A 22,316-nucleotide genomic window follows, 5' to 3' on the forward strand; every position below is an offset into this window, starting at 1 on the left:
ACCAATAATTGGCTTTTAAGTTATGTAAGATGATAAATATACTACCTTGATAACATGTTTGAGTTTATGAAAGCCATACAATGGAGTTGGAGTGGGACAGTTTGCTCATATCAGGGTGGTGTGTGAGACCTCTCTTCCTTAATAGGTATTTGGTCATTGATTTTGTCTCTTTATTTAAAGAAGTTGGACTTTTCGGCCTTTTCATGTTATCATTAATATATTATCATCATGTGATTGAGATAGGAAAGTTCAGCCTAATTTTATTTTGTGAAAAAATTCAACTTAAGTTCAATTATCCATATAGAATTGATGAATTTTGTTAGTGAAATTCATGAAGCTTTTAAATATGATATGCTGCAATTTGTATTGTTGAATCTCTTTGTTGAGTATTGAATGCTGCCTCAAGTCTAAAGTTGTATATATTTTTTTAAAAAACTAATTTTTAGTTTTTTATTTAAAGGTTTATAGCATATAATGACAATATCCATGTCTCATCGTTATAGCCTATAGATAGGGGTGCACACAAGCCGAGCTCAAGCCAAGCTTAGTCTCAAAAAGCTCAGCTTGAATTGAGCTGAGCTTGAAAAATTGTGTACAAACTCGGCTTGAGCCTGGCTTGGATCCGCTCGAGTTGCATTAACTTACATTAAAAAAATCAATTGCATAGAGGATACAATTTGAACCCAAGACCTCACCCATACACGATATATAAGTTACTCACTTAGCTAAAAGCAAGACTAATAGTCAACAAAAATAATACATATCTTAAAATTAGTCTCTATATGACACAATTAAATAAGCTTAATCAGGCTAATCGAGCTTAATCAAGCTTAAATGCCTGATCAAGCTCCTTAAACAAGTTCGAGTTGGGTTTAAATGAGTCAAGCTTGAGCTAGCTCGACTCGTTGTGCGCTACCTATAGGTAACCTATAACAGCGAGCCAAGTATCTGGCTGTTAAAACAACCTTGCCGTTAAAGATTGCCTCGGTGCAGTCGGTGTTCCCAATTCCAGCGAGATTCTTTGTTGGTATTGGTTTACTCTTTAATAGTTAGTATGACTGTTATTACTCAACAAAAATTATATATTTTTTTCAGTAAATTTTTGGTGAGAATTCTTGTGGTTATAAGCCTATAGTGGCCAGATATATCGCTGGTATTAACCTGCATGCTTGTAGTGGATCTCAAAGCACAATTGGGATCTCGCTGGGACTTGCCAAGTTATGGGACAAGATATACTGAAAATGGGTAAATTGTGTTGCTTCTTCAAGTTAAAAAATGCAAAACAGATAAGGTTGTACCTTATTTCAACCTGGATCTGACTATTTGCATAGCAATTCTAGTCTATATCCGGATAGACCTGATCATATTGTTTTGGGTCCAACAGTATTAGTTTGTTCCAGTTCGTACTTGGGTCCAGATGGAAAAGGCTAAAACCCAAATTTAGATTAAACACCTAATCGAGATATAAGACGTATATGCATGTGGAGTCGATAACCCATAAAATTCAGATACAGATGTAATAATACTATACAAAACCCAGTTCCAATTATTAATCAGACTAAGATATCCGTTATATTCAGATTGGATCAGCCATCTGAACCGTTACATCTATATATAAACCAGTTCAAGCCGTACTCGAATCCAACCCCTGACTGATTACTAGGGATTCAAACGGGTAGGATCCAATATTGGGTTTTTGTGATTTTTTGGCTGTTCCCACCCATCCGATCCGGTTGCGTCCCTAAGTGATATCAAGGTACAAGCCTGTCTGTGCAACATTATGTCTGTGACGTACCTCAGCTTGCACTCGTGCCGTGTCCCCTCTACACGCATTGAATCGGTACCAGGGTAGTTCCTATTTCCTACCGACCTAACTCGGTAACGTATCCGGACCCCAATAGGTGGGTCAGTGTTGGGTCTTATCCGTACCCGAAGAGCCCGGCCCCGAGGCATTTACTATTTGCAAGGGTGTTTTCGTCAATAAAAAACTCTCAATAAGTCAAACACAATTAATGCTAGGGGTGGCAAAATCTGACCTGACCCGCCAACCCGCTTCTTAGTCAGGTTAGGGTTTAGCTTAAAGGGGTTTGTGTCGTAAATGGATTGACCCGCCTAACCTATTTATTAAACGGGTTGTGTTCGTGTTAAGGGTATGCCAACATGTTTAACCTGTTTATTAAACGAGTTAGGCGGGCGGGTCATTTACGAGAAAAGTTTAGTTATTTATGTTTATCTTGATGAGTGTAAGACAATTTGGTGCATATGTTTGTAGTATGGTTGTAACTTGTAAGACAATTATGTTGATGTTGTCTTTATGTTTATGGCTTTACCTTAAGTTTTATATTGATGTTTTATGTTAATGTTGGCAGTATAATTTCATATTGAGATTTGGTAGAAAAAAGTATGATATGTATTTTTTTTATGTGTTTTTAATTGTGTTATTGGGGTTATCGTGTCGACCGGTTTAATAAATGGCTTGTCGTATCGTGTCGACCTGACCCGTTTATTAAACAGAGGTTAACCGTGTCATGTCAGGTTACCCGTTTAATAAATGGGTCGTGTTTGTGTTTGCCACATTTGACCCGTTTAATAAACGGGTCATGTTCGTGTTGAGGTATTTTGACCCACCAACCCGTTAACCCGACCCACCAACCAGCCAACCCGACCCGATTGCCGCCTTTAACGCCCGTTTTGGTGCAACTCGAGAAAGTGCCGCAAGAAACCTCAACGTCACGTCGCATTCGCATCTCTCTCTCTCTCTCCACTCTACACGCAAAACCTGAACTTTAAAAATCCTAGCTCGCCTTTGAACTTCTGTAATCGCAACATTTTCCGCGATTTTATAGCCGAGGAATCCCTCTTTTCTCGACCACCGACCTGCAGATATCGCGATATGCCAAACGCGCACCGCGCTACCCATCGTGACGCCCTCGCATAGAGAGAAAAAGAGAGGGAGAGGGGGGAAAAAGGGAGGAAAAACGAAACCCTAGAAATTTCCGTCCGGCGCCGGTGACGCTTTCGTCTCCCATCTCGTCGCCGTTTCAACGAGGCACCTTCGCCGGCGTTTCGTTGTCGTCTGCTTCGTTGGGAACTCGGAGAGGCAAGGGAAAACTAGGGTTAGGGTTTGGAGGACGGACTGGGTGGGGGTGGGGATGGTGGTGGTGGCTTGTGGCGGGTGCAGGGGATGAGCGGATGCCATCGGGAGGAGGCGATGCCTCGGGGCGCCGGAGGAGGTGCGGCGGCGGAGAAGTCGTGCCGCTCCGCCGCGGCGATGGATTTGTACGCTCAAGCGCGGAAGGCACTCTGCGAGCGGTCGCCGTTCGAGACGCCGGAGGAGGCCGCTAGGATCCCGTCGCTGCCCGTACGGCTCTCGGCCTTCTTGTCGAGATTCGCTGGGGAGAACAGCCGGCGGAAGCACCGGAGGTCGCACCACAAGGCCGACACCGGAGAGGGCTCTCACGTCCCGTTCAGGTCAGAGAAGAGCATTTGGGCGAGGACGGAGGAGTATTTCCGGCCAGTTACGTTCGGGGACGTCGAGACGCTCGCGCCTTTGTCCAGGATCGATTTCTTGTTCGGGGACGGCCCCGTGGATCCTTGCCTTCTGAACCCTTCGTCTGTCATTGGCGGAAATCCGCCAGAATTTGATCGAGAGGGCAACACGGGCAATTCTGTTCAAGGTGTTGTGAGTGGTGCTGGCGGGGAGGAGGAGAAGCCCGTTCCAGCTGCTGGCGGTTCTGGCAGGGAGGAGGAGAAGTCCGTTCCAGCTGCGGGTTGTTCTGGCGGGGAGGAGGAGAAGTCCGTTCCAGCCGCAGGCAGTTCGGTGCCGGTTGTTCCAGTTGTTGCTGATGTAGAAGAGAAAACGAAGACACAGATTCCGAATTCGAACGTGCAAGGAACAAGCTGTGAAGAGGAGAAGGACCACTATCCTATGGAAATTGATACACCAGTTCCAGTGAGAGTGTTAGAGAATGGCAATGCTGATGCACAGTGCGACGGTGAGGGCGAGGGCGCTCTCAGCGTGGAAGTTAAAGAGGAGCCAGTGTCAAAAACAAGGAAAGGAAGGGGAGGAAGGACAAGCAAGAGGAATCTCAGGGGCGACCAGGTCAGTGTACTTGGTCGCCGGCAGGTTCAGACTCGCTCTATGTCCCCTCGAATGGATTCTGCCACTCCTACTGGTGCTGAAGACTCTGAAGTTGGTGGCATGAGCTCTGGTTCTGTCTGCCAAGTGAGGTTGCTGCAGTCGAGTGATATTGGGCAGCTAGTGAGCTCGAGGAGCAAGGTAATTCCACCGAAGCGTAGTATCAAGAAGAGGAATCTTTCAGAGAGTGATCCCGAAGTGGAGAAGTTGGTGGTTTCACACCCGAAGTGGGGGGATGATACTTGTACTCGTTGTCATGTCTGCTGTACGAGCACTGGCGAAGAAACTAATCGGATTCTGTCATGCGCTTCTTGCCACCTTGTAGTGCATCAAAGATGCTATGGAGTGAGTGAAGTTCCGGCAGGACGGTGGTTGTGTTCTTGGTGTTCGTATGTAGTGAGCTTGCGCAGGAAGCAAGGCTATAGGCTTAAAACCAGTGGCAAGCTCTCGGCTGAAGATGGTGCAGATTCTTTGAATAGGCCTTGTGTTCTTTGTCCAAACAGCGGAGGGGCTTTGAAACCCATTGCCATGGCTGGTGAAGATCGTGAGAAGTGTGGGTTAAGGTTTTCCCACTTGTTCTGCTGTTTGTGGATGCCTGAGGTGCACGCCGAGGATGCTCAGACCCTGGAGCCAATCGTGAATATTGAGAGGATAAAGGAGAACTACAAGAAATTACCTTGTGCTTTGTGCAAGGTTAAGTATGGTGCATGCATCCTCTGCAGTAACGGTATGCGTGAAATGCTTTAACTGGTTACACAAAAACTTTCTAGTTGGTAATTCTAGTTTTCCTGCTAGGTTGATGCTAGCATCTTAGGCCACGAACTTTCCTTTGTTACTTGCTGTATTTTCGATTTATTTATGACATGATTTTGAAATGCTTGAACTGGTTACACAAAAAGCCTATGTACACATGCACTGATAATGTTCACACACGTGTGTCTATATATATGTGAGAGAAATTGGATCCTCTTACCGTCCATAGGGTATGGACAGTGCTGATTTTCAATGTTCTAAGTCATATTTTACAAATCAGTCCTCATAGAAGTGTTCAACATGTTTTATTTGCTAGGAAAAGACTGTTGGATCATGTTTTTTCTGATAAAAAAATATGATTTTATGAGCTTTGAAATTTATGAAATTTTTGCGTCATTGATTTTTTAAACCTTATAAAAGCATGTTCACATGTCAAATGATCCTAACGTCAATTCCTACTAAACAAACCATGTAGATCACATCCGGAAGGTCAGATTAGAAAAAAAGAACCAAAAAATTAAAAAAATTTAGAAATCAAAACCATCTGTTCTCTCCCACCCGGGTAGGAGGAACCACTCACTCACACACACACACACTCATATATAATGGATTGGTAATGGTGTCATTACGTACAAATAAGTTTGGATCTTGTATGTACAAGTTGTTTTGATCCAAACTGGCCTCATGGATGGACCCAGCATGTTCAAAACAGTGGGAACTGGCTTTTGGATCATGTTTTTTTGATAAAAAACATGATTTTATGACCTGAGTAAGTATCAACATTGTAGGCCGTCAAGTTTTGAAGCCTTGTAAAATCCTACTTACGTGTCGTAGTCTAACGATTCAAAAGCCAATCCCCACTAAGTGAAACATGTAAATAACATTTATAAGGTTGTTTTTATGAAAAACAGCAGAAAAAAAGGAAAAAAAAGGAAAAAAAGGAAAAAAGGGGCTTGTAGGTCATGGTGACATGACCAAATCTGGCCCATATATATATAGTTAAACCTTTTTATATTAATGCTAGCATTGTTCAACTGATTGAAATGACCAAAACACCCTTAACAGTGATGAAATTCATTTCTAAAACTATGTGGTTACTTTTTGGTGTAAAGTGAGTATTTTTGTTTTGTAGACAAACAAAAAGCCAAACATATTTTTTAAAAAGTGATAATGTGTACTTTATAATTTGAATAGGAAAAGTGAAAGTGAGTTTTTTGGCTCCTGAATATAAGTGTTTTTTCAAGAATGCTATTGTTTTTAAAGGCGTTTTTGTCATTTAAATAAGTTTTTTCTGAGAAGTCATTTCAATCAATTGAACATTGCTAACATTAATATAAAAGTTTTGACATTAGAAACACCCTATTTATGTATATATGACTGTTAATTCTTATTTTCTAAATTTGATTTCTATTATAAATAAATTGTATGAAAAACTAAAAAGAGATCTTTTTTTTGAAGTAGAAAACAAGAAATTTACTTTGGTGAGAGAATTTAGCTTTTCTCAAACATAGATGAGATTTAGGGTTTCCTATTGCAATGTTGGGGGGCGATTTCTTGTCACCAAGTGTAGTTACTAGAGGCTTCTACCTATCTTTGGAAGTTTGTTTCTTGGAAAAATACTTTGGAAGCTGGAAGCTAGGCTTTTCCAAAATTCAATTGCCAATCAAAGAATTTGTCTGCACATCAGCTTTAAAATGGCTTCCATAAATGAGTGCAGTGGCAACTGAAAACATGTAGTTGCTTGCATTAAAGAACAGAATATGGTGGAATTTATGTACTGCGTTATAAAAGGAATGCTTGCGCTGATGTTTGAGGCACCTGATAGGCTTTTTAGATGCTTAATATCTGACACATTCTTGGTTATGGTATACATGCTAATGTCATGGAGCACATATTACTGTCTAATATGATTTTATACCTTATTATGTTCCTCTTATTTAATCCGTTTCACAACATCACAGCTTCGTGCAGAGCATCTTTTCATCCTTTATGTGCTCGTGAAGCAAAACAAGGAATGGAGATACGGCGGAAGATTGGCTCCGATGATGTAAGAGACATCCTTTGTATATGGATCTTGTGAACTTATATGTGTCAATGTAGAGAGACATTCCATCATGCAAGTTTAACTTGATGATCTTTGCAGGTTAAGTTGCTGGCTTTTTGTTCAAGACACTCTCCTGTTCAGGAATTTGGATCTCCACAGTCAGGACCCTATATGCATGGCACTAAAGAAGACCCATCAGTGGCTAAGCTCTTCTCCAGCTTGCCATCTGCAAATGGGCCTTGTAAATCCAAGAATGAAATTAGAATAAAGAAGGCAAAAGTAAAAGGATGTCGATTGGAAAAAGTAATTAATGAGAGTTCAGAGAAGGTAGCTAGAGAACGGTTGTTAGATGGCAAAACTGAGCTAGTTATGGACTCGGATGTTATGACTACACAACATTGTAGTGCTTCTTCATCCAATATTATTAGGGCGGCATCTGGAAGTGTTGAAAGAGATGGTTGTGTTGATACTGGAAGACTGGACAGCCCTGCTTGCATTATGACATCAAAAGAGGTAACTGAAACCTGAAAATGCTAGTCTCCTTAAAGATTGCTATAGCACATTTAAGTCCTCATACATTTAAAAACATAATGGAAAATGGGGTTCTCTTAAAACATTTCTTTCAGCCTGATCCAGTGGCTGCTTACTACATGTGGATTGGATTCAATTGATATTCATCTGGTTTGGTTGGTCAAAAATTTGGCTGCATTATGCAACTGGCCAAGGTCATGAATTATTGAAAACTCTGTTAGCTAATATTTTTTAGTGTTCATTTTGATAGTGCAATTTTGCAGTATGTATCATTTCTAATGTTTTGTTTTGGATCAATATTCCAATGAACAACCCACTAAAAAATGAAACTTGTTCTGAAGTATTCAGATGCCATAGACCCTTTTTACCCATTGCATTCAGTAAATCAATGTTTAGTGGGTTATGCTTATGCATGCCCACATGAATTTAGGTATTTCCGCTTCCTGTCTTCTCTCTGTTCTAGAAATAACTTTATTTTTATATTATTTTGAATGATTTAATAAGTTTTGTTGGTGTTTCTTTCTTTTTGCTATATTGTTTAGGGGTGTATTTTAGCGTTATATGTGCAGTGCTTTTTGCCTGGTTGAAATTTGGAATGTGAGGTGCCAAATGTCAAAAAGCATTATATCAGTTCTGCTCAAAGTGAGTGTCACTCAAAACTATTATGAGTAACATATTTCTTTTATATCTATCAAAGCATACTCTGTGGAGACCATGATTTTTAACTTTTCTTACATTTGTGTAATGCTCTTCTGTAATTTTGGAAAAGATGAGTGGTTCTAGTTTTGTCTGATAATAGGGCTGTATTTTTCTTCTCTTGGCAACCTGGAACACAGTTGTATGCCTTTCCTATTAAGTAAAGCATTAACATCTTGTGTTTCTTTTCACATTGCTTTTCTTTCCTGGAAGGCAGCAGATTCTGATGACATAGATGAACTCCCTATTTCGTCCTTACGGCCCAGGAGAAGAAAGAAAAGTGGAAAATGGTTTTTGAGGGATAGTGGGGCAGGTAGCTCACCTTTGGAAACAGACATGCATAAGGTAAACTATGGAAAATTAGGTGACAAAGATGCTGAAGAGACAATGCTAAGCATTGAATGTGATGGAGATGTTGATAAATCTTGTTGTGTGGATCAAGAATGCCATAACTTTATGGAGCTGGAAGTCATGGAAGAGGTAAATGTCAGTTTAACTTTTCTTGTGTATATGCATGTCAGTTTAACTGTAAATTTGTATATCTTATGAAGGAGCAATTGGTACATAGAATTGTATTACTGGAGGTGCTGAGATTGTTTTTTTTCATCATACTTGATGTTCTGTGTACTAGTTTTCTTGTTCAACTTTTATCCCATGTTAGATCATGCTTAATTGTGCTATTGTTACTTTCTCATGAAGCGGATTGCCCTGTACTCTTTTGAAACAGAGGGCTTACTGCTCTATATTGTGTTTTTATTTCTATTTAATGTTAAATCTCATTCTTAATTTGTGGTATGTAATGGAATTTTACCCACTTATTTAAAGCAGAAAAATACTTTGGCAAATGGTTTTACTGTTCTGTGATTATTGTTCATACTGCACCTTGCTAATATTTTATGTTAGTATGTACATGATTTATTGAGAATATAGCATTGTCTTTTCATTTGTTCCTGGTCTTATTCACTTTCCAAACTCTTACACTTTTTGCATGAAATTATATGGCAGTAGTGCTTAGAGTTTTAAGAACCAATCTTTCTTCTATGGGGGGTGGGGGAAATATGATGTAACTTTTTTTGTTTTTTATTTTTGTTTTGTCCTTTAGATCCTTAGTGAGGAATCTTTCTTGAGAAGATTTTTGGGATTTTTGGCCTTCACCGATAGTGAAGACTTTTGTGTAGAGCATGTACTTCGGTAAGCAATGTGGAGAGCATATGCAAAGACTTAGGATTCTTAGTACTTTGTGAAGTTGAATATGGGAGAGTATGGATCAACTCTTTAGAAAGTTCAGTCTTTTTGGCACTGGATGCTTTAGATTCTTTTCTCCATCTTGCTATTGTACATGATCCAGGAGAAAATGGAAATTTATTTCGGGGATTTGCTTTTGCATTCATTCTTGTTGTTTGGAAGGAGTTCAAGTCCTTTTTTTTTTCGGGTGGTGATGGTGGTGTTGGAAATCTCCCATACATCCTCCCATGAAATTTTATGTCCAGTAGGACAAAATAGCATGTGCTATGAAGTCAAGGGTAGGGATTTCAAGATTACAACTTTTACATGTCCTTTCATTTTTTACCCCTCTTAAAGTTGAGATGAGCAAGTGGCACACTTCATTTAATTGAAGTAGATTTCCTATAGTTTAATATCACAAGCTGTCAATTAGAGGACAATGGGGTAACTTGAAAGCAGTGAACAAAGGAGGAACTTCCATATGAACAAGACCAAAAGTGGGTAGCCAACATCATAAAACAAAATATTTTCGCGGGTAGGGGGCTTTTTGTTACATGTATTTGTGCCACATAATGTGGAGCCACTTAAAAGTTAACATCTCTCATGTTTGCATCAATGTGACAAATACCGGCAATATTTAGAAAATATCACTAAAAAAACATGATATAATAGCTCACCATTTTAAACTTTAAAATACCTCGATATTTAGAAAATATTGCGGTGTTTTTGTTAAATAATAAATGTCACTTTTTTTATCACAATAATTTATGTTTTCATCACGAGATTTAGCAAATTACAGAGATAATTAACTGCTTTAAATTATTTTGAAATGCAATACTAGTAAAGTGTAGCACATGTTTTCAAAACATCCAACTTTGGAAAGTGTTGATGAATGAATGCTTTATTTCCTGTAAAAAAACATTTGGAAAGTGTTGAGAATGGAAACCAGTTTCTTAAATTTATCTTGAAAATTAAAAGCTTTTAATGTGTTGGCCATTAAGAATATAAAACAGTTTCCCAAAATCTATTTATGTTTGAATTTTGAACAAAGACCTAGAACGCGAGTTATTTTCTAAAATTTCTATTTTGCCCCATATTTTTTAAATTTAAACTTATTTTACTTTTAACCAATATTTTTCAAAAAAAAATGCTAGATATACAAAACTTTTCAAAATTTCACGAGAAAAATCTAGATGATGAATTGGCGTTTTAAACTTTTGTCACAATGGTCTGCTTGTCATTGTCTCCCTTGGCTCTATTAGCTAAGCTGCATGGGAACCCTTCATGCGAATCCGAAGTAAAGGTTCTCTCTCTCTCTCTCTACACACACACATATATATATATATGTATGTATGTATGAATGAATATATACATAGATACCCCACTCTCCCCCCCTTCTCAGCTAACTAGTGTGGTGTTGTCACCATTTTCTACATAGCATTCATGGGACCCATCAAGGTTATCATGGCATGCACACATATGTTGGATGTGCTTCACTTCTTTGTTGAGGTTTGAGGTTTTGCTTTCAAGTGAGTTGTTCCACTGATGAACAAACAACATAGTATCTCCATTTTCAAGTTATTTCTTTATCCTTTTGTCTTTGTGTAATGATTTGGAGAAACAATTATATGATTCTAGTGTTCCCTAACAGTCCAAGTTTTTCCTCCTTTCTCACTAAGAATGATTGGAATGTTATTTTAAAGAGACTAAGTATGGTACTGAGAGAAAACTCTTTTGTTGTAGCTCTTCCAACAGACTAAATTCCTACTTCTGGAGGGTTTCAGGTTGAGAGAAAAGTCTGTTCTTGTCCTCTTCCAATCAGCAGAATTCCTAGCTCTAGATGACCTAACGGCAAATCTTTGTTCAATTTTCCCAATATAGACTTTCCTTTCTGAAAAAAGAGAGCAATATGTATGGTTGGGCTTGGTATGTTATTCCATTAATTTCATATCAATACATATCTAGTAGCCTTATGATATTGTCGAGGGCATGACTTAACAGTCCTTTGTTGGTCTTTTTCCAGCTAAGATGCTTGAACATCCGCTTGATGTAGAATGCGCGTATTGTGTGTTATTATGTGTTTTTCTTGCTTGGTTTTTTCTGTTGAGGTTTTCTTGGATTGTTGTCTAAGATTTACCAAACCAACATAGCATCCACATAATATATGCTAATCCTATGATTTTCTACTTTATTTTGGCACCAACCAGACCTATAACTTTTTTCGTCTTGACAGATGGGCCATGTATCATCATTATCTGGGAATCCGGATTCAGTTGTTGAATATGAAGGTATGTATTAATTAATTGACAGAATTTAAGACTAAGGATTGTGTTTGTTTATTTTTCATGTGGATGCAAGGGCCTTCTATTTTTATTGTGAAAATTCATTGTGCAACATGTTAACTAGGTGAATTTGGATATGTTGTAGAAGCAGAGGAAGTGATTTTACTCTCTCTCTTTACTCTTTCTTTCTTATTCTTCCTTTTTCCACCTTTAATTAGGGCAGGTGTTCCCTCTTGTGCGTTCACTAAGGTGGTTGTATTATATCATGGTTGGATGACTTTTTGTATTCTTAGATTTATCACAAAACATTCTATTTATGGACCTATATGATTAATGATTTGTCTTTGTTTCATTTGTCATTCTGTTGGTGATTCTCCTGCCATGCCCGCAAGCTAAAGCTGTCATGCATGTTCATGTTTGTTTTTTATTGTTTGACTTTATTAGGTTGAACTTGCCAAAGACATTTCATTTCCTGTTGAATTCAGTGTATTTTTTGGCACTTTAATAGACAGAAATTTCCTCCAAAACATTTTATCTAAGTCACAGGGATTCGGCCAACCGGGTGCCGCACCTGCGTCGACGCGATGCGGGTGTGGGTGCGGCGCCCGGTGCGGTCAACCGGACCTTGGGTGCGGTCAACGCACCCAGGGTCATTTGTGTCCATTTTTTGGACAAAAAAAAAGAAATGGCTGCTTGATAGAGTATTTGTTTGCTTCTTGTAACTTGTGTTTGGTTGGTAAATACTAGCCGACACATGTTCCTCGTCATTATGGAAAAAATAAGGACGTTACCACTAATGGTTACTTAAAGGGGTTTCATGGAAAATGAAAGAAGAATTAATTCTACATGATTTTTAGTTACTTTTATCTTGGGAAGAAACTTCTTAGAGGCTAGCAAAGGAACGGTCTGCTCAGTTCCCATTCCACGGGACTCCAATTTCTAGGATAAATTCATGATGAGAAATGCTATGGCTATATACCTTGGAGGTGGCCACCACCAATGGAATTTACGGCCTGTTTGGAATCTCGGTGCTGGGATTGGCGTTTATGCATTTGGGATGAGAAGTGAAGCCCTTTCTCTTTTGTATTTAGGCTAAATCATGAATTTAGCAGCTGCCACTTCTTCAAATACGTAAACTTAATAAACACCCATCCCAACTACAGTTTCTAAACAGGGTCTTATGGTAGTCGGGTAGAATCACTTTAAAGTTCAAAGGTGGTACTCCTCAGGTGGGCAGAGGGGACCTCAAGGGTTTTACCAACTGGAGGCCAACCAATGTGCAGTCAGTGAGGGGAGGAGGGCTTGTACTATCTAACAAAAAAAAGTTTCAAGGTGGTTAATTACTCTCTCTCTCTCTCTCTATAAGTAATCAATAAATGCATTAGAAAAGTTAATTGCTTTGACCGGTAAAATATCATGTTCATTTATGTTTTACGCTGCTGGAGTGTAGGAATGAAAGTGGGGTTGGGTAGACCTAACCCAACCCGAATTGACCTAGCTCGACTCGGTCATGCCCAAGATGAACATTCATTAGTGTTAATGTTGTTAACTGTTAAAACTTAAAAATTATATATATATATATATATATATATATATATATATATATATATATATATATATATATATATATATATATATATATATTTGCTGCACCCCCACACCCAAGATTTTTTAAAGTGCCACACCTCCGCACCTGCACCCGCACCCACACCCATTATATATATATATATTTGTCGCACCCCCTACCCAAGTTTTTTAAAGTGCTGCACCCGCACCCATGTGACATAGCATTTTATTATTATCTTTGTAGAAGGAAGATGTGATGCGCAGTCACCTGGGTAGAGAGAGAGAGAGAGAGAGAGAGAGAGAGAGAGAGAGAGAGAGAGAGAGAGAGAGAGAGAGAGAGAGAGAGAGAGAGAGTCGGCTACACAATAAGAAACTCGTTAAGATGTTATTAGGGCTACTCTCTATGTTAAATAGAGAGAGGCCAAAAAGAATAAATTACATCCAAGTCCATCATTAAATTAAAATTTCAAATAACCTCTAATCTAAGAAGACTTAAACTTAAAACCACCTATTCTCAACACTCCCCCTCAAGCTGGAGCATAGATATCAATCATGCTCTGCTTGTCACAACATTTTGAGAAATTTGGTCTAGCAAGAGGCTTTGTAAACATATATGTAACTTGGTCTTCCGACTTTAGATATTTTGTAGTGATTTGACCAGCTTGAACCATATCTCTTACATAGTGGCAATCAACCTCAATGTGCTTTGTTCTCTCATGAAAGACAAGATTGTTCGCTATATATGTTGCAGCCTTGTTATCACACATCATGGTCATAGGAGAGGAAACCTTCACCTGAAGATCATGAAAAACAGTACGAACCCACATCAATTCAGCAGCTGTTTGGGCCATAGCCCGATATTCTGATTCTGCACTCGACCTAGAAACCACATTTTGTTTCTTACTTCTCCAAGAAATCAAGTTGTCTCTCAGAAACACACAGAATCCTGTGGTAGATTTTCTATCCACTACAGATCCTGCATAGTCAGCATCAGAATAGGCCACTATCTCCAGAGTTTCAGCAGATAAGGCTGAAATAAAAGTTTTCATCTGATTTCCAACTCTGACATCGGAGACAAAATGAGATATGGGATATAATGTACATTGTTGTGTCCCCTTGCGTAGAGCAATAGGCCTGTTATCATCATCATAAAGATCACTATTGTCAGTAGAACTTACCTCAGGGGAAGAAGAAGATGAAGGCACTTGCGGAGGTGGAGCTCTACGCACATATACCAATGGAGGATTATTAAATCTGGAAGAGGATGAAGTTTGGTTCGGTAATGAGGGCACAAATTCCAAAGGAAAAGGAGGTATAGGTAATGGAAAAGACTCAGCTGGATCAACCTGCAGCGGGGAACCGGTACTAGAGTAATATGGAGTGGATTCCAAGAAAGATACATCTGCACTGACATACTCTTGGCGAGAAATAGGATCATAACATCGATATCCCTTTTGATTTTTTGGATAACCTATAAATATGCATTTTGTAGCTTGAGCAACTAATTTATCACGGTGAGGGCCAAGTTTGTGTACAAAACAAACACATCCAAATATTTTTGGTGAGAAAGAAAAGAGTGGGGCATTAGGTTTTAGGATATGTAATGGAATTTGATCACCCACAGAAGACGAAGGTATGCGGTTGATCAGATAGCAAGCAGTGGTAATCGCATCACCCCAGTATAACGCAGGAACATTAGATTGAATCATAATGGTCCGGGCAACATCAAGTAGGTGCCGATGTTTTCGCTCAGCCACCCCATTTTGTTGAGATGAATAGGCACATGAAGTTTGGGGTTGAATGCCATGATCTTGGTAAAATTGTAACAGACCTTTTGATTTAAACTCGAGCATTATCAGTGCGAACAATCTTGACAATAGATTCAAATTGAGTTTTTATTTCAAGAATTAAGGATTTGATAATACTTGGAACTTCAGATTGTTCTTTTATTAAAAACACCCATGACAACTTAGAGAAATCATGAACAATAACAAGATAGTATCGACACTGAGTCCTAGTAGGAATCTTACTAGGATCCCATACATCTGCATGAAGAAGTCCACAAACTTTATTACTAGACTGACTCTGACTCGAAGGGAACGAACTTCGATGATGCTTGCGCAACTGACATGCTTCACACTGAAATGATGTAGTGGAAGGAATTTGAGGAAAGACCGAACGAAGCTTTGACAATGAAGAATGACCAAGACGACGATGCCACTGAACAGGACTGAATGAGTGTTCCACTGCAGCATGAACATTACCCACTGGATAATGTAGGTAGTAGACTCCATTTGCTTCATAGCCTCCACCAATCTTCTTCCCCGTCAGCAAATCCTGAAAATGACAACCCATCGGATCAAATATTACTCTACAATTTTGTTCTTTTGTAAGACAACTAACAGAGAGTAAACTTTGAGGAAAGTTTGGAGCATGAAGAACATTTTTCAACTGTAAGGAGGAGGATATAAAAATATTTCCCTGACCAACAACCGGGGAGGAACTCTCATCGGCTAATGAGACTCCTCGATGAACAATAATATCCGTTAGATTTGAAAAAACAAGTGAATTTCCACACAAGTGTCTGGATGCACCAGAGTCAATAATCCACTTACTGTCAGTCGGATGAAGATGATTTCCTGTTGAGTAGGCAACACCAGCTGCAGGAGGAGTAAAACTCAAAGGACGAAGAGCTATCAACTCATCATATTCAGCACGACTGAGGGTGATACTACGGTCACTTGCAGAGATATTATCCTATACATTTGTTGCCTCGATAGTAGTAACATTTGCTTTAGGAGCATATGACTTTGATGAAGAAGAGGTTGACCGCCCATGCTTATCCCAGCAACGATCTTCTAAATGTCCAGATTTTCCACATAATGTACATTGAAGCTTTCCTCTGCCTCCCATACCACGTCCACAACCTCGTCCTCTGATATTCTGAATATTTTCACGCCCATAACTAGATGAGACAACAAGAACAGATAACTGAGTCACAGGCTGAGATTGTGGAAGAGAGATCGCAAGTCTACTCAGACGATTGTATGCATCAGCAAGAGTAGGTACATCTGATCCAGTCAACATTTGGACTTTTGCAACAGAAAATTCTGAAGAGAGACCTGTAAGAAAGCGAGCAACCATGGTTTGTTCTTGATGATCCTTTTGCTTCGAGCAACAAAGAGGTCTGTGAGCATTAAGTCTTTCAAACACAGTTTTGACAGAGGCATAGTACTAGTACTGGGCCATGGTCTGATCTCCCTGCTGCAAATTATATATCTCCTGTTCGACTTGCAGGATACGACTCACATTAGTCTCTTGTGAGTACGTATCTCGAAGATTGTCCCACATCAGTTTGGCTGTATTATAGTAAATTAATCCATCTGCAATATGGGGTTCGACACTATTCATGACCCATGACATAACTATGTCATTATCTTCATCCCAAGTAACATATTTTTCCAATTTTTCGGTGGGTTTGTCTTCCAACAAAATATGTTTTCGACGATGTCCAGATACCAACATCATAAAAGTTCTGGACCACCTGGCATAGTTGGTTTCATTCAACCTTACAGAAGAGCCGTACGAGAAGGGATTGGCAAAAGCCTTATACTCCCCAATATGTTGAATTTTGGAATCACATTTCGAAGTTTCAGCCATACTGAAGATGTAATTCAATTTCAGCAAAAAAAATCAGATTACCTCACTTGAACAACAAGTGTTTTAATCACGCGTCAGGCAATATGACCACCAGTAAAGAACATCAGCCCACAAACAGGAAGAATTTTCCAACACAGCAGGGAATCACACCTGCTGTTTCCATGACAGAAAAAAAACAGCAGCCCACAAACAGGGAAATTTTCCAACATAGCAGGGAATCACGCTTGTTGTTTCCACGACAGAAGGATAACTGAAACTAACATGCTTCTTCCACAACACGCATGTTAAAAAAAACCACGACACAGCAGGAAATCACGACTGCTGAAATCCATATTCTGAAATAAAACAACCAACTAAAATCCAGGGAATCACGACCATTGCTGCTCCCAAACAAATCACGACCAACGATAATATGCAAACGCAGAAAATGAATCACGACAACTGCTGCTCTCCAAACATATAAGGCTCGACAACCAGTAAGAATATCAGGTCTTCAGGGCACGGTTAAACAAATCAGTCATATCTCGATCACACGCAACAACACATGAAATGAATCTCGATCACACGCAACAACACAGGAAATTAAAATTTCTGCTGCTCCCAAACAACAGGAAATCACGACAGGAAATCACGAAAAAAAAATCACGGCAGGAGATCACGGCAGAAAAAAAAAATACTCCAAACTGAGGAGCTCAAGGGTTACGGCTCCACATCTGCTCCCTTAGATCTGATGACAGATCTGGGTCAAATCCCAGATTTGTTATCAGATCTTCCACGACAGAAAGAACAACAAACCTGATTTCAATATAAGTTTTTTTTTCGTCGGTGAAGATCAATCCCTATTGATTACACTCCCGAGATCGAAGGCTCTGATACCATGTAGAAGGAAGATGTGATGCGCAGTCACCTGGGTAGAGAGAGAGAGAGAAAGAGAGAGAGTCGGCTGCACAATAAGAAACTCGTTAAGATGTTATTAGGGCTAGTCTCCATGTTAAATAAAGAGAGGCCAAAAAGAATAAATTACATCTAAGTCCATCATTAAATTAAAATTTCAAATAACCTCTAATCTAAGAAGACTTAAACTTAAAACCACCTATTCTCAACAATCTTATGCATATATGCATGCTTTATTTGTGACCTTTATCATTTTTTACGACGTGCATTTTGTTAAGAGTTGTATGTGCATGTATATGAATACATATTATATGTATTATATATGTAATTTTATTTATAGATTGTATCTAGGTCATTTTGTATTTTTTTTTGTTTTTTATATATAAATATGTATACACATATATGTATATCAATACATATATATGAAATGAAATGGGGATCTTCGAAACACGAGCTTAGATTAACAAGAGCAAGTGTCAAGAATGACACTAAAGCATAACCCTTAAAAAGGGTATAACTGGAAACAAAATAAAAATAAAAATGTATTCTTTATTGATATGAAAAACCAATTGCTTAAGAAGCATTGGAGTAAAATACAAGAGGGGCTGCACCCCTTTATATACACAGCTGAAAGAGGACTCAATAGAGCTGTTGGGCACAGTCCAACAGCTCTATTTAGAGCTGTTGGAATGTGTCAGTCCAACAACTCTATTAAGAGCTGTTGGAATGTGTCAGTCCAACAGCTCTATTGCTAGTCAAGTCTGGACAGGACTTGACTAGCAACAGTCATTCTAGTTCAAACTGAACTAGATGACATAAAGACAAAAAATAAAAAATAAAGGAAAAAAATTACAGAAAAGAAAGAAATGAAAAATGTATATATATATAATATAATATTATTATATATACATATATATACAGTTTTACATTTTAACACTCCCCCTCAAACTTACGGTACAATGAGCGAAAGTTTGTCTAAGAGAAAGTGAAATCGGGGAGCAGCGAGAGGCTTTGTAAAGAAGTCTGCTAACTGATATTCTGAAGTGACATATGGCAGATCAATTATCCCGTGTAGATATTCCTCTCTGACGTAGTGACAATCCATTTCGATGTGTTTGGTGCGTTCGTGGAATGTTCTGTTACTGGCAATGTAGATCGCACTTTTGTTGTCACAACACATTTGTGAAGCCTTTGTTGCTTCAACTCCCATGTCAGCAAGCAGTCGTCGGAGCCAAACTACTTCCATGGTCGTGGTTGCCATGGCTCTGTATTCAGCTTCGGTGGATGAGAGAGATACCTTCTGCTGCTTTTTACACCTCCACGAGATTAATGATTCCCCTAAAAAGACACAAAAGCCAGTGGTTGAGTGTCTGTTATTGGGATCACCTCCCCAATCAGCATCAGTATATACAATTAGATCAAGAGAAGAGGAGGAAGATAAGAAAAGTCCTCGTGAAAGAGAGGACTTGATGTATCTGATAATACGCATGACTGCTCCCATATGAACAGAAGTAGGAGCATGTTGAAATTGACTTGCTGTATGAACAACATGTGCTATATCTGGTCTGGTAATGGATAGATAGGAAAGTGCCCCGACAAGCTGTCTGTAAGGAGTAGGGTCTACAAGAAGTTCTCCATCATCAATCTTCATTTTAACATTAACAACTTCTGGAGTGTCGACTTTCTTATCATCAGTAATACCAGACCTGAAAACAATATCAAAAGCAAATTTAGTCTGAGATAATAAATATCCTCTAGGAGAATAAGCAACTTCAATGCCTAAAAAATATCTCAACAAGCCCAAATCAGTCATTTCAAAATGAGATTTAAGAAGTGTTTTGATTGTTTCAACTCCCTGTTCATCGCTTCCGGTGATGATCATATCATCCACATAGAGAAGAAGCACAATGATCCCTGCATCAGAATTCTTAATAAACAAAGCAGTGTCAGTTAAACAGAATTGAAAACCAATATCAATCATAACACGACTAAACCTATCATACCAAGCTTTTGGTGCTTGTTTAAGTCCATAAAGAGCTTTTTCTAAGCGAAGGACTTTACCCTTAGGAATACTTAGACCAGGAGGGGGTTCCATATATACTTCTTCAACTAGCTTTCCATTTAAAAAAGCATTTTTGACATCCATTTGAAAAATAGACCATTTTTTGATAGAAGCTAAGGCAATTAAGGTTCGGACAGTAGTCATACGAGCCACCGGAGCAAAGGTTTCTTCATAATCAATCCCATATTCTTGGGCATAACCTTTGGCTACTAAACGGACTTTATATCTTTCAAGAGTACCATCACTCTTGGTTTTAATTTTATAAACCCATCGACATCCTATAGTTTTCTTCCCTGGAGGAAGATCTTGAATATTCCATGTAGAAGCCTTTTCAAGTGCATCTAATTCAGCTTTCATGGCTTCTATCCATTTGATATCATTTTTTGCTTGAAAATATGTGGATGGTTCTTCATACGAGTGAATTAATGCAATAACTGCCCTATATGTGGGTGAGAAAGACTCGTATGATACAAACTTTTCTGGAGGCCTCGAGATTCGGGTTGATTGTCTAGTTGGAATGTTAGAATATTTCTCAAGTGCACATGGAGGATTAGACTCTTGTCGCCTGGAATATTGAATACTAGTATCTGTATGAACTTCTTCATTTTCAACATTAAGATCAATAATTCTTTGATCATCATCAAAGTTACAGTCAAGGTCATATTCATTAGATGTTGATGTTAGATCTAGCAAAAAGGAGTACTCAGTGACGTCTTTTAATTTTCTAAAATCAAAGAAGCTCTCCTTTTCAAGAAAGGAAACATTTCTAGACATATAGTTTATTATTTTTGAAGTCAAAACATCTATAACCTTTCTGGTTTTCAGCATATCCTAAAAAGGCACAGGGAATCGCACGAGGGAAAAGTTTATCATTTTTGTCAGTAAATATGAAACATTTGCACCCAAATATTCTTAGTCTAGAGTAGTCTGGAGAAATGTTCATAAGTTTTTCAATGGGAGTGATATTTTGTAACGAAGAAGATGGCATCCTATTAATGAGATATGTGGCAGTTAAGGCAGCTTCTGCCCAAAAGTCTTTCGGGACTTGATTTGCTATTAATAAAGTCCTAGTGGTTTCTATAATATGGCGACGTTTTCGTTCTGCCAGTCCATTTTGTTGAGGTGTATAAGGACAAGATCTTTGATGTGTGATGCCATGCAATTTAAGATAATTTTGAAAATCTGTGGATAAGAACTCTCCCCCTGAATCTGTGCGAAAAATAGTAATATCATTTTGAAACTTGTTTTTAACCATATTATGAAAAGTTTGAAAGTATGAAAATACTTCAGACTTATGTTTGAGAAAGTACATCCATGTATGTCGGGAGAAATCATCGACAAAAATAACATAGTAAACAAATCCTCCTTTAGAAATTACTGGTGCAGGACCCCAAACATCCGAGTGTATTAATTCAAGTGGTCTTGAAGAGAAAAAGGTTCTGTTCTGAAATGGTAATCTTTTCATTTTGCCGAGAATACAATCTTTACAATCAAATGATTCAGAATTACAAAATTTCCCTAGATTTGGAAAATGTTGGATTTTGGCTATATGTGGGTGACCAAGTCTCTTATGCCACAGTTCCAACTCTATTTTTTGAATATTATAACAAAAAGCTTTCTTTGGCATTTTCAAAAAATCCATGTAATAGAGTCCTCCTTCTCTATGGCCTTCCCCAATCAGCTTGCCTGACTGGCGATCCTGTACCCAACAACCATGAGAAGAAAAAGAAATATTACGCCCATAATCAGAAATTTGAGATACAGATAAAAGATTTAAATTTAATTTGGGAACATGTCTAATTTCTGGAATAAAAAAATTTTTTGTTTTATAAATTTTTTCAAAATTTCCTATTCCTTCTATTTCAAGAGAAGTCCCATCAGCAGTAAAGACCTTTGACACACTTGTTTTATTTTTAACACATTTGGATAGACTTTGATTATTTGGGGTCATATGAAAAGATGCACCAGAGTCAAGAAGCCAAGAAATTTTACCTAGATCAGAAAAAGATGAGGCTGCTGCGCCGGTTGAAGCTTCAGATTAGGAAGAGACACCTTTGATGAGAGGCTGAAGAATCTCCATTAGTTGGGCCAGGGAAACTGGTGCATCCTGATCTTTAGGCTCCGATCCAGCAATTGCAGCTCTTTTTTCTCTCAGCTCCTTAAGTTTGGGACATTGTGGCCTGTAGTGTCCCGGTTCATGACAGTGATGACAAATAACTTTTTTCTTATCATAGTCACCATTTTGTCGGTTAAAGTGAGGAGGCCTATATGATCGAACATGATTCTCTGGTCTAGACACGGCTAAAACGGAATCATCTTCAATTTTTAAAGAACCTTTCCGGAGACGATTTTCTTCCATTGTTAACTCTTCAATAGTTTCAACAATAGAAGAAATTTTTCCCCGGTGAAGTAGGGCCGATTTAGTGGTTTCAAATTCCGGCCTTAATCCAGTGATAAACTGGTAAA

General features: G+C 38.6%; 1 protein-coding gene across 4 annotated transcripts in view; it reads left to right on the forward strand.

Annotated features, from left to right (window-relative positions):
* Positions 1–2,709: 2,709 nt before the first annotated feature.
* The window catches only part of LOC149841204 (uncharacterized), a 63,198-nt gene continuing 43,591 nt past the window's right edge, over positions 2,710–22,316 (forward strand). For 2 of the 4 annotated variants that reach the window (XM_090003676.1, XM_090003677.1), the window contains exons 1-5: positions 2,712–4,865; positions 6,853–6,938; positions 7,035–7,448; positions 8,376–8,642; positions 11,620–11,674. In XM_090003676.1, the coding sequence (XP_089859802.1) occupies positions 3,185–4,865; positions 6,853–6,938; positions 7,035–7,448; positions 8,376–8,642; positions 11,620–11,674 (2,503 nt within the window). In that variant the 5' untranslated portion in view covers positions 2,712–3,184. Of the gene's footprint in view, positions 4,866–6,852; positions 6,939–7,034; positions 7,449–8,021; positions 8,109–8,375; positions 8,643–11,619; positions 11,675–22,316 lie in introns of all 4 variants that reach the window. The other 2 variants (XM_090003675.1, XM_090003678.1) reach the window with 2 other exon arrangements.

The sequence above is a fragment of the Nuphar pumila genome, chromosome 4 (genome assembly GCF_984573655.1).
Source record: "Nuphar pumila chromosome 4, dmNupPumi1.hap1.1, whole genome shotgun sequence".
Lineage (NCBI taxonomy): Eukaryota > Viridiplantae > Streptophyta > Magnoliopsida > Nymphaeales > Nymphaeaceae > Nuphar > Nuphar pumila.